The 10673-nt window shown below is 46.9% G+C and overlaps 1 protein-coding gene across 1 annotated transcript in view; it reads left to right on the top strand.

Annotated features, from left to right (window-relative positions):
• Positions 1–922: 922 nt before the first annotated feature.
• The window catches only part of AP1AR (adaptor related protein complex 1 associated regulatory protein), a 24114-nt gene continuing 14363 nt past the window's right edge, over positions 923–10673 (top strand). The window contains exons 1-4 of the mRNA XM_015571521.1: positions 923–990; positions 5274–5299; positions 7546–7642; positions 8580–8678. Coding sequence (XP_015427007.1) covers positions 7568–7642; positions 8580–8678 — 174 coding nt within the window. The 5' untranslated portion in view covers positions 923–990; positions 5274–5299; positions 7546–7567. The remainder of the gene's footprint in view (positions 991–5273; positions 5300–7545; positions 7643–8579; positions 8679–10673) is intronic.

Genomic DNA, 10673 nt, shown 5'->3' with positions numbered 1-10673 from the left:
CGGGCGCCCAACTCAGCGGCACATCGCCCTCGCGGGGCGGGGTGAAGGGGGGAGTGCTTTCCTGCATCAGTTTTTGCAGCTGCAACAGAGACCACATTGAGTGAAAGTCAATCTCTGGGCTCCTCCCTGAGGAAGGACTTGAGTGGCTTGTCCTGTACTCAGCCTGTGGTTACAGTGTGGCTGTGTCTGGGGAGCAGATAAAACAAAGATGTTTGTTTTGCTAATAGCAGAACAGAGTGAGTCCTTTATAAAATGTCAGCTCATTGAGTGATAACTGAGGAAATGGTAAGATTTAAAGTGTACATCATGGTGATTTGATACATGGATACACTGTGAAGAGAAAGGTTAAAATTAAAGTCATTATTTGGCCCTAGTTGAAAAAATTAACGTAACCAAGGATGTGGTTGCTGTGTGCATGCCTGGCTATATTTTCATTTGTGTGAGCTTGGGGGGAGAACCAGAAGCACCTCGCTTCCTGTAGACACATGACCCCACCATCCAGGGATGGCCAGGCAGCCCGTTGGCATACATCCTTCTAGGTTGTTGTTATTTTTCTTATGTTTAACAAAATTAGGAATATATACTACTTACTATATCAGTATTTTAACAAGGTGTTTTTCTTAATACAGTAAAAATAATGCGATACATTTTTAAATTTGCTTGTATTCTGTTTAGTAAATATAAATTCATTATTACAAGTTTAATAAATATTAGTACCAATAGAAAAATACTGGTTGACTAAACACTTAAACTCAACAAAGTTTTAAAATCTGGACTATTCATGTTCTTAGGTAAATTTGGTAGTTTGTTTTTATAAATATAAGGTGCTATATGTTGAAGAATTTAAAGTTGCTCTTGAGAAAATGTTTTTACCCGGTCATATTAATTCAGTTTTAGGATTAAATTTGATTTTAAAGTTGTTTTTCTGTTTTTCTTCCCAGATCCAAATATTTTAGAACATGCTCAAGAGGCGAGCATTTAACGATAGAGGTAAGTAGAATGAGTAATTTGATTGGATACAAGTACCTTCAGGAGGATTGTTGTTGTTTTTTTAATTAAGGGGGAAAGATCAGGACCTACATTTAGTGCGGACTGTGTATTTCAATGTTATTGATGCTGGTGAAGAGGAAAGAATTGTGGGGTTTTTGGGGGGGTCAGGGGGCGTAAGGAAATGTGGGCAGCAGATCCATTTCTACTCAAAAAGTAGTTACTTTTCCACCCGACAGCACAAGGCCAGGTGCCCTCGGTCCGTTAGGCAGTGGCTGCCAGCAGGTGCAGCCCGCCCTGTGCAGAGGCCCTGGAGTTAGAGCGTGTTCGTTTTCAGCAGCTCCACAGTCGAATCCCTGAGGCACTTTGTCTCTGTCTGTAAAACATAGCAGTGGAATCTACCGTGGACTCAGCCCTCCTGTGTACCAGCTACTCCACCGCGTCATTGATGAGTGTCACTGTTCCCAACTCTGGGTACGATCGTAGTTAGCTTGTGGCAGTCATCCCATTTTACGGTTGGGAATCGGAGGCTTAGGCAGTGAAGACAGTGGGCTCCCATCCACAGCCTCTAAGTGGCAGAATTTAAATTCCAGTCCCAACTGCCTGGCTCCAAAGCTTGAGCACTGTACTTGACTATTTTCTTTATTAAATAAGGAAGCATATAAACCAGAAATTAGTTTTTAAGAAGTCACAAACCAATACAAAAAACAAGTTTAAGATCATCATTTTAAACTGTTTTAAGTAATCCCTTTATAGTCCTAAATTTTCTGAACCTTTCATGGTTTTCTTTAATTATTAATATATTTTTATGGATTTCAGAGAGAAAGGTAGAGGGAGGGAGAGAGAGAGAGAGAAGCATCAGTGATGAGACAGAATCTTTGATGGGCTGCCTCCTGCTCACCCCACACTGGGGATTGAGCCCGCAACCCAGGCATGTGCCCTGACTGGGAATCAAACTGTGACCTGGTTCATAGGTCGATGCTCAACCACTGAGCCACGCCAGCCGGGCTTTTCATTGTTTTCTTGACCTTTAGCAAGAAAATCTTTATTCTTTCAAGTGGTTATCAATTATTTATACTTAAAGTACAATTATTTTAATAGTAATGACTTTCATTAGGTAATTTGACATGGTCATTCCTATCTCTAGAAAGAGTATTGGGAGCTGTGACTCGCATGTAGTAAATTTTCAGCAAATACATGAATGAATAGATGAATAAATATAAACATTATAAGAGAAATTTTTGTTTGGGTATCTTTTCAGTTCCCGTTTTTTGAGTAATTTTCCTTCTAATAACTTTAAGTTAATCTGAATTCAAGTGGAAATTCTACCTGTGTGGGTTTATGAAATGTTCAATTCAGATGAAAGTTTTGCTTATCAGTTTCTCATTTATGTAGAAACTTGCTGTGAGTTTCCTCTTTGTTCTTTATGTTTTTCATAAATGAAAAAGATAGCTTGTTTTGGCTATCTTGTAGGACTTCAATATATATCAGATGAACTGATGTGTACAAAGAAATTAAATATCTTACATTACTTTTAGGTGAAAATGTGACATCATTATTTGTGGTGTATGTACCTTCGAGAGATATCTCTCCTAACATTTGCTTTCTTGTCCTTTCAGTTTGAGAATCTAGTAGAAAGTGATGAAGTAAGTATTTCTATAATAATGCAAAGTCCATATCGATCTCATTGGTCATCTAATTAGTTCTAACAATTCATGTTTTTTTTTCCTCATTTTAATGTAAGTTTTAAAAATATGTTTTTATTGATTTTAGAGAGAGAGGATAGAAAGGGTAGAGATAGAGAAATACCATCTATCTCCTGCACGCCCCCTCCTGGGGATCGAGCCCACAACCCGGGCATGTGCCTTGACTGGGAATCGAACCAGTGACCTCTTTGTTCAACCACTGAGCCACACTGGTCAGGCAATTAATTTATTTTTCAATAGCATTTATGTCATTTACTTTTAAATTAGAATTTTTATTTTTACTGTTTAGTTCTTTATTTTTGTCTTTCACTAATTTATCCTACTCTAGAACATATGTAATACTATATATAATTTAATTTTTATATAGTTCTATATGTCAATTATGCCTATTATAATATCAGCTATATAACACAGGTTTTAAAAGCACTCTTCAGAACTCAAGGAACTTTAAAAAGAGATATTTCCAACCTCTTGCCATTAGGTAGATAAAATTCCTCACAATCCAGGTTAGACACATTCTTTAACCATAGTTTCCATGAATTTCTGAGGGTGGAATTTATACATGTTCACTCTACCAGCAGTTTCTGACTTTTGCTATTATCATTTCTAGCAGTTACTTTTGGTTGATTTTTGGCATTTCATCTCATCTAAAATTCAAGTCACTTTCAAGGTGCAGTCCAAGTACAAAAACGTTACACTATTTTCTTAAGGTACATTTAGGGCTAGTGAGATGAGTGTCTGTGTCCGGGGTGCCGGTGCAGTGCGAAGAGCTCACTGGGCCCCCACCCCACGTCTCTGAAATGGGTGAGGCTAGAAGAGCCTGCAGGCTCTGACCTGCTGTCCGTTTGGTTTTCTAAGAAAAGAGGAACATGTGTCGAACCACATTGAAGTTATTCCTCAGCCGGCCTTTCCCGGCGTGTGCGGACGCGGTCTCGGAGAGCATGTTGGTTGTTGAGGGTCCTGAGGAGAGCTGTTGGGAAAGAGGTTACTTAAGTCTGTTCAACTCAGCATTTCCCAGAGCAGTCTGGGTCTAAGCCCTGTTTATAAATAGCAATACATACTATTATCATAGGATAGAGCACATTTAGAAAACTTACCTTCTGTTGTCCCAGTAAAATTTCTCCCTGAGAGTTGAATGTTTCATAGAACCTAGTTTTTTTCCTTTTCAAAGGTCGCTTTCATCTCCATGTTTGTCGGGTTTTTAAACACAGTGAAGGCCAACATCCAACCTAATACTTTTAAAGTTCTGACGAATGTTAAATGAAGAGCTCCTTCAGCCTTCAGTGTAGTTCATCCAGCATCACTGATCTTAAAACGTTTCTAAGAGAGAAAGGAGGGGGGGATATCTGTTGTTCCATTTATTGATGCGTCCACTGGGTGGTTCTTCTTCGTGCCCTGACCGGGGATGGAGCCCGCAGCCTTGGGGCATCAGGACCCGATGGCAGCAGCCACAGAGCCACCGGCCAGGGCCACACGGCTCTTTAAAAGAATCTGTGGTCCCGTGTGTTTGCCTACAGTGCTTTGTGTTTGGCGGCTTTTCTTTTTGCCAACCAGCCTTTTCTCTCTCGCACCACATTTTGTGTCTGGTTTGGCGGAACTGTTTTGCAATGCTATTTCCCAAATTCGTTTGGGCCATGTAGAGTTTTATTTCTGCTCTTCCTTAGCCATATATTGTAACTGTCAGATGGGAATAGCTTAACTATTGAGACAGACACATGAGCCCAAATCAGTCTTGAAATTAGGGTTTCCTTTGGAGGGGAAAAGAAAGCTGTGGGTAATTTCATATCCTGTGGAAGGAAATGAAGACGGTGGGTTCTCCTTCTGTGAGAATGAGCTGAACTTGCAGGAACCAGAGCACCCTCCTCGGGGAGATAACAGAATCAGGCGCCCAGGCTTGTCCCACACGTTCATGTTAGTCAGTGTGTAGCCTGGTTGATGTCTCTGGGACACCTCGTTTTAATATATATTATTGGCTCATTGACTCGAACTCACAGCCAACGGCACTGGAGAGGCAACGTCACAGCACCTCACACTGTGCACGGGCCCTTTCCACAGTGAAATCGCCCATAAAACACAGACATGTGCACACCGTGGCCTGAAACAGGCTGTAAAAGGAGCACAGCCCGCGAGCTGGAACCAGAGGGGGAGCCCCGAGTACCCTGCCTCCCGGATGCGCACGCGGGCGCCCGTGTTGGCTGCTCCGCGAGAGCCCGGGCGCCCCGGCAGGTCCGGGCCGGCTGGTTCTGATGCGTGTGACCTGGGAGGTGAGCTGACACCCAGAGTCCGAGAGGGATGAAGGCATAGAGTGTGTCTGGTCCGAGCCTGACCTGGTGTAGAGCAAACATTTGTTAGAAAATTTAAGAAGTATCCAGCAATTTGTTGTTATATAATTAAGCTAGGTATTAAACTAAATTTTGCCTTCGCAAAATAGTAAAATTTTAAAGCTTTTAATAATTAAACTTGTTCACTATGATAAAAAAGATAAGTGGAATACTTGGATTAAACAAAGTTTTTATTGGCTTGTCTGAAATAGAATTATGCTAATGAAGCATTTTAATTGTGTAATTATTTCCTGTACAGGGGGAAAGCCCAGGAAGCAGTCACAGGTAAGGGCGTGTTTTTCTCGGGAATTGGGTCTGTGCTGCAGAAGCTCTGAGGGCCGGGCTGTCGTCTGCTCTGAACTGCTTCCCTCTCAGACCGGCTTTTCTACAAGATGCAGGCCCAGGACGCCCATCACGCAGGATGGCCGTGGACATGAAACCGTGCAGCGCACATGAGTGCTGGGCGCTTTCCTGTGAACCTGAGTTGTTAGGCGTTTGTTTTTTAAAAACCATTTATATTTTCTCTAATTTTTAAAACTTTATCCTCCTTTTATTTATGATCTAAAGCTGCTTTTACTAATGACAGATTTTTAAATATCACTCCATAGTAACTAGAACCTCAATACTCTAATTTATTTAAAATTACTTGAGCTAAGTACTTGAAAAAGAGCCATCTGTCTTTAACTTGAAATTGAGAGTTCCTAACAGCAAGAGAATATTTAAATGTGTTTCATATTTGAATGTGTATTTCTCTACCTTGTGTAGGCTAGCTCACGCTTATTAAGCACTGTGCTGTGGCCGGTCGCTGTGCTAGGGGCCAGATTAAAGAGTCAGACATGTTCTCTACGTCACAGGGAAGAAGGCTGCTTTCAGTACGAGGCAGGAAAAGCTGTAACGAGCAGTTGTAGCGCATGCGAGGAGACCCGAAGGAGAGGCCTCTGTCCACCGTGTGGGAGGGAGGTGCATCCGGCAGACGCGTGTAGGAGGCGCACCTGGGCTGGGCCCGGAGAGTGACTCGGGGCGGCTGTCCCCAGGGGAGAGCCTTCCTGGAGGAGAGACGAAGGGCAGTCATGAGAATTGACTGGGAAGAGGCGCGAGGCAACCTGGTGGTGATGGGAAGGTCTGTTCCTGGTGTTGGCAGCTGAGTGTACACCGTTGTCGCAACAAACCACTGAACACTTAAAAGTTGTATTTTATTTTCTATACGTTAGACCTCCAAGCAGACAAACACACACACAGGCCCTGGCAGAGGAGAAGTGAGAGACGTCACCTGTCGGGCAGGCCGAGACAGTTAGGTCTTGGCAGCACCTGCCAGGGGTGGGGGACGAGGAGGGTGGGCTGAGGAATGGACATGAGAGGAGTCCGAAGGCAGCCCCGATGGGTGACCAGGAGGCCCAGGGCGGGCAGCCCCGGGCGGAGTGGAGACACTGGGCGGAGGGAAGGCCGGGACGCCAGCACTCCAGGAGCCGAGGGACCAGCCCTGGGTCTCCTTTGCCGGCCTGATGAGAGAGGGGAGCAGGGGAGACCCAGTGACTGATGGGAAGATGGTCCCAGCTCCGCGCAGCCTGTGGCTCCACCTGCTTCCCTCCGACCTGTGATCTCTGCATCTGCCGCACGGGGTGCTGTGAGGGTGAACCCGAGTTCATGGCGGAGAGCACCTGCCATGCTGAGTGCTGGCTGCTGTCCTGACTGTACGTTTACTCTGGGATTTGGGCTGAAATGGATGAGAGGAGGAGGAGCTAGCGATGGATCTGGGTTGAGAGGAAGGGTTCGCCTTCTTTCCTCCCTCCCCTCACGTGGCAGAGGCGGAAGCAGGCGGCAGGCTGGGGTGATGGGCGGAGTGAGGGCCGCGGGCCTAGGAGGGGGAGATGCAGGTTGGGGGAGAGCGGCAGGACGGGAAGGGCGCGGTTGCCGATGCCCTTGTTTCCCAGAGTCCATGAGGGTGACTGTGAAGAGGAAGGCGTTTGGATAAGGAGCGCAGGGATTGTGCGGAGATGCTCGCGGCCAGGGTGGATGGGAGGCAGGTGACCAGGTGAGGGTCGACGGCGAGGGCCAGGCGTGCTGGGCTTTCTCTGCGGCTCTCAGCCTCGGTGAGAGCAGTGAGTACAAGACCAGGCTGGGGAGGGAGGCATGGCAGTGCAGGTGGGGGTGCTGGTGAGAACGCGACTCAGGCCCGTGGTGCCTGCACTGGCCGGAAGTGACCTTGGCCAGGACCTGATCATACAGCAGAGGGAGGGGGGGGCTGTGTGGGGCACACGGGGGAGCGAGAGGGGGAGGGCCGGAGCAGAGCCAGAGTGAAGGGCATGGGGGTCACATTTCTTCACAGGTGGTTGTAGTTCAGAACCTGATACTGTGCCATTCTCCACCCCACTGCCTTGTGTGTTAGGACGTGTGCTCTTTAACACAAGTGACAACATCAAATTGTGTTAATGCACTTTGGTAAATTTCAGAATTTCCGTTTTTGAGTGTTTTATTTGGACTCAGAGTCATCAGAAGTTTTCTTTCTTTTTCTCCCTCATTTTTCTGTGTAGGCCTCTTACTGAGGAAGAAATCATGGACCTAAGAGAGAGGCATTATGATTCTATTGCTGAGAAACAGAAAGATCTTGATATGAAAATTCAAAAAGAGGTAAGTAGCTTTTATATATGTTACTGTAAAGGGTCTTTAAATAGGGGCAAGTTGTCATTGACTAATATATTGCATACAAAATCCTTGGACCTATCTTCAGGTATATACAAGTGAAATTATTTGAAAGTTAAAAATTATTTCAGCCTATTATAATTTATTTCAGTTTGGTTAATTTATCAGCAGCCAAAAGCGAAGAGAACACATGCCCCCAAAGGTCAGATCCTGATTCACGAGAAGGGACTCCGGCAGGACACATGCACCTTCGTGTTTAAAAACAACTTTTAAAATTTACTGTTTCACAATAAGTGTTGTTTTTAAAAAGTCTTTTTGTTTGTCTCAGATTTATTTGTTCTTAATGAACCAACTGCTTCTAATAGTCATAAATGTTGTATTTAATGTATTCACAGAATGGCCTGTAATTACAATAGTAATCTATAATAGATAATATTAGCTTTAAAGAAAAAAATTGTGTTGAAATTTGATGCTTAAGCTTTATTTGAAATGCAGTAGATTGTCACTAGGGCAGTGAGTTGCTATTGGGAATGGCGGGACGTAGGTGAGGGCACCGTGGTGTGATCGTCAGGAGCGGGGTGACGCGAGAGGATTGGCCTCGGGCCAGACCCTCACCCCGTCAGGGCCAACAAGCAGTGAACTGTGGGTAAGGATTCTGAGGAAGAAGCAGTTCCGTGTTTATGCAGATTACAGGCTGCTCCTGCACAGTTTCAGCTCCTGGAGAATTCTGTAATATGATTGACTTCCTTTGGGTTACTTTATAAAAAGAGAAATTGAAATGAAAAATCACAAAAATTGGAGTTCTGCCATGCTTTGAAGGGATCGATGTTTTAATTTATTTTTATTTTATGAGTAGAGCATTTTGTTTGGAGACCAGTTAGACAGGTTCTGATTCTGTTAATCCTTATGTTTTGTTCATGCACAGTTAGCCTTACAAGAAGAGAAGTTAAGACTAGAAGAGGAGGCTGTGTACGCTGCCCAGCGCGAAGCAGCCAGGGCAGCAAAGCAGCGAAAGCTCTTGGAGGTGAGGGACCCTCCGCGTTAGGGCGGCTCTTCTCCTGCTTCTTCTGTCCCCGCCAGTCAGGGGCTTCTGCGTAACAAATGTCTTCCTGCCTGTATTTCTAGGAACTTAGGGCAAACCAGTTGAGCTTTAACAGGTAGAAATGACATCCGATTATACACTTGATGCTGAGTGCTGCTTGCCTTAGGGTAGCAGGCGCTAGCTCTTGTTTATCCCAAAGATCAGCTTCAGTTTTCTAAAATCCAGTATTCTGTTGGAAAAATACATATACCCTCAGACAGAAACAGGGCAAAACTGGCCTTTTTAAGTTTAATTTTGTCATTTTTTTGTTGCTTTTTTAAAAACAAGGCCTTGAGTTGCTAGAATTTCCTATCCTTCTTAGTCAGGTAAGCCGGGCAGTTTTGCCCCCAGGGATGTTGTATATTTCTCATCTTCATTCTCGTGTCTTTGGGAGATTGGGAGTTTGAGCCTTGAAAAATCTCTGGCATGTTATTATGCTGGGGTCCAACCCCAGCAGGTCCAGGGGTCCCCAAAGGTGTGGACGGAGTCGGCAAAGACTATCCACCCTCTTCCTATGGTGGAGTCCTATCCGTCCCGAGTGCGGGGTGCTTACCTAAGGGTCCCTGTTCGGGCGCCATATGCTGGGGTCCAACCCCAGCAGGTCCAGGGGTCCCCAAAGGTGTGGACGGAGTCGGCAAAGACTATCCACCCTCTTCCTATGGTGGAGTCCTATCCGTCCCGAGTGCGGGGTGCTTACCTAAGGGTCCCTGTTCGGGCGCCATATGCTGGGGTCCAACCCCAGCAGGTCCAGGGGTCCCCAAAGGTGTGGACGGAGTCGGCAAAGACTATCCACCCTCTTCCTATGGTGGAGTCCTATCCGTCCCGAGTGCGGGGTGCTTACCTAAGGGTCCCTGTTCGGGCGCCATATGCTGGGGTCCAACCCCAGCAGGTCCAGGGGTCCCCAAAGGTGTGGACGGAGTCGGCAAAGACTATCCACCCTCTTCCTATGGTGGAGTCCTATCCGTCCCGAGTGCGGGGTGCTTACCTAAGGGTCCCTGTTCGGGCGCCATATGCTGGGGTCCAACCCCAGCAGGTCCAGGGGTCCCCAAAGGTGTGGACGGAGTCGGCAAAGACTATCCACCCTCTTCCTATGGTGGAGTCCTATCCGTCCCGAGTGCGGGGTGCTTACCTAAGGGTCCCTGTTCGGGCGCCATATGCTGGGGTCCAACCCCAGCAGGTCCAGGGGTCCCCAAAGGTGTGGACGGAGTCGGCAAAGACTATCCACCCTCTTCCTATGGTGGAGTCCTATCCGTCCCGAGTGCGGGGTGCTTACCTAAGGGTCCCTGTTCGGGCGCCATATGCTGGGGTCCAACCCCAGCAGGTCCAGGGGTCCCCAAAGGTGTGGACGGAGTCGGCAAAGACTATCCACCCTCTTCCTATGGTGGAGTCCTATCCGTCCCGAGTGCGGGGTGCTTACCTAAGGGTCCCTGTTCGGGCGCCATATGCTGGGGTCCAACCCCAGCAGGTCCAGGGGTCCCCAAAGGTGTGGACGGAGTCGGCAAAGACTATCCACCCTCTTCCTATGGTGGAGTCCTATCCGTCCCGAGTGCGGGGTGCTTACCTAAGGGTCCCTGTTCGGGCGCCATATGCTGGGGTCCAACCCCAGCAGGTCCAGGGGTCCCCAAAGGTGTGGACGGAGTCGGCAAAGACTATCCACCCTCTCCTACGGTGGAGTCCTATCCGTCCTGAGTGTGCGGGTGCCAGATGCTGGGGTCCAGCCCCAGCAGGTCCAGGGGTCCCCAAAGGTGTGGACGGAGTCGGCAAAGACTATCCACCCTCTTCCTATGGTGGAGTCCTATCCGTCCCGAGTGCCGGGTGCTTACCTAAGGGTCCCTGTTCGGGCGCCATATGCTGGGGTCCAACCCCAGCAGGTCCAGGGGTCCCCAAAGGTGTGGACGGAGTCGGCGAAGAAGGAATGACACGGAGACAGCGTTCAGT

This window comes from Myotis davidii, unplaced genomic scaffold (assembly GCF_000327345.1).
Source record: "Myotis davidii unplaced genomic scaffold, ASM32734v1 scaffold989, whole genome shotgun sequence".
Taxonomy (NCBI): Eukaryota; Metazoa; Chordata; class Mammalia; order Chiroptera; family Vespertilionidae; genus Myotis; species Myotis davidii.
The sequence above is the reverse complement of the archived record's forward strand: the minus strand, read 5'-3'. Positions and strand labels throughout refer to the sequence as shown.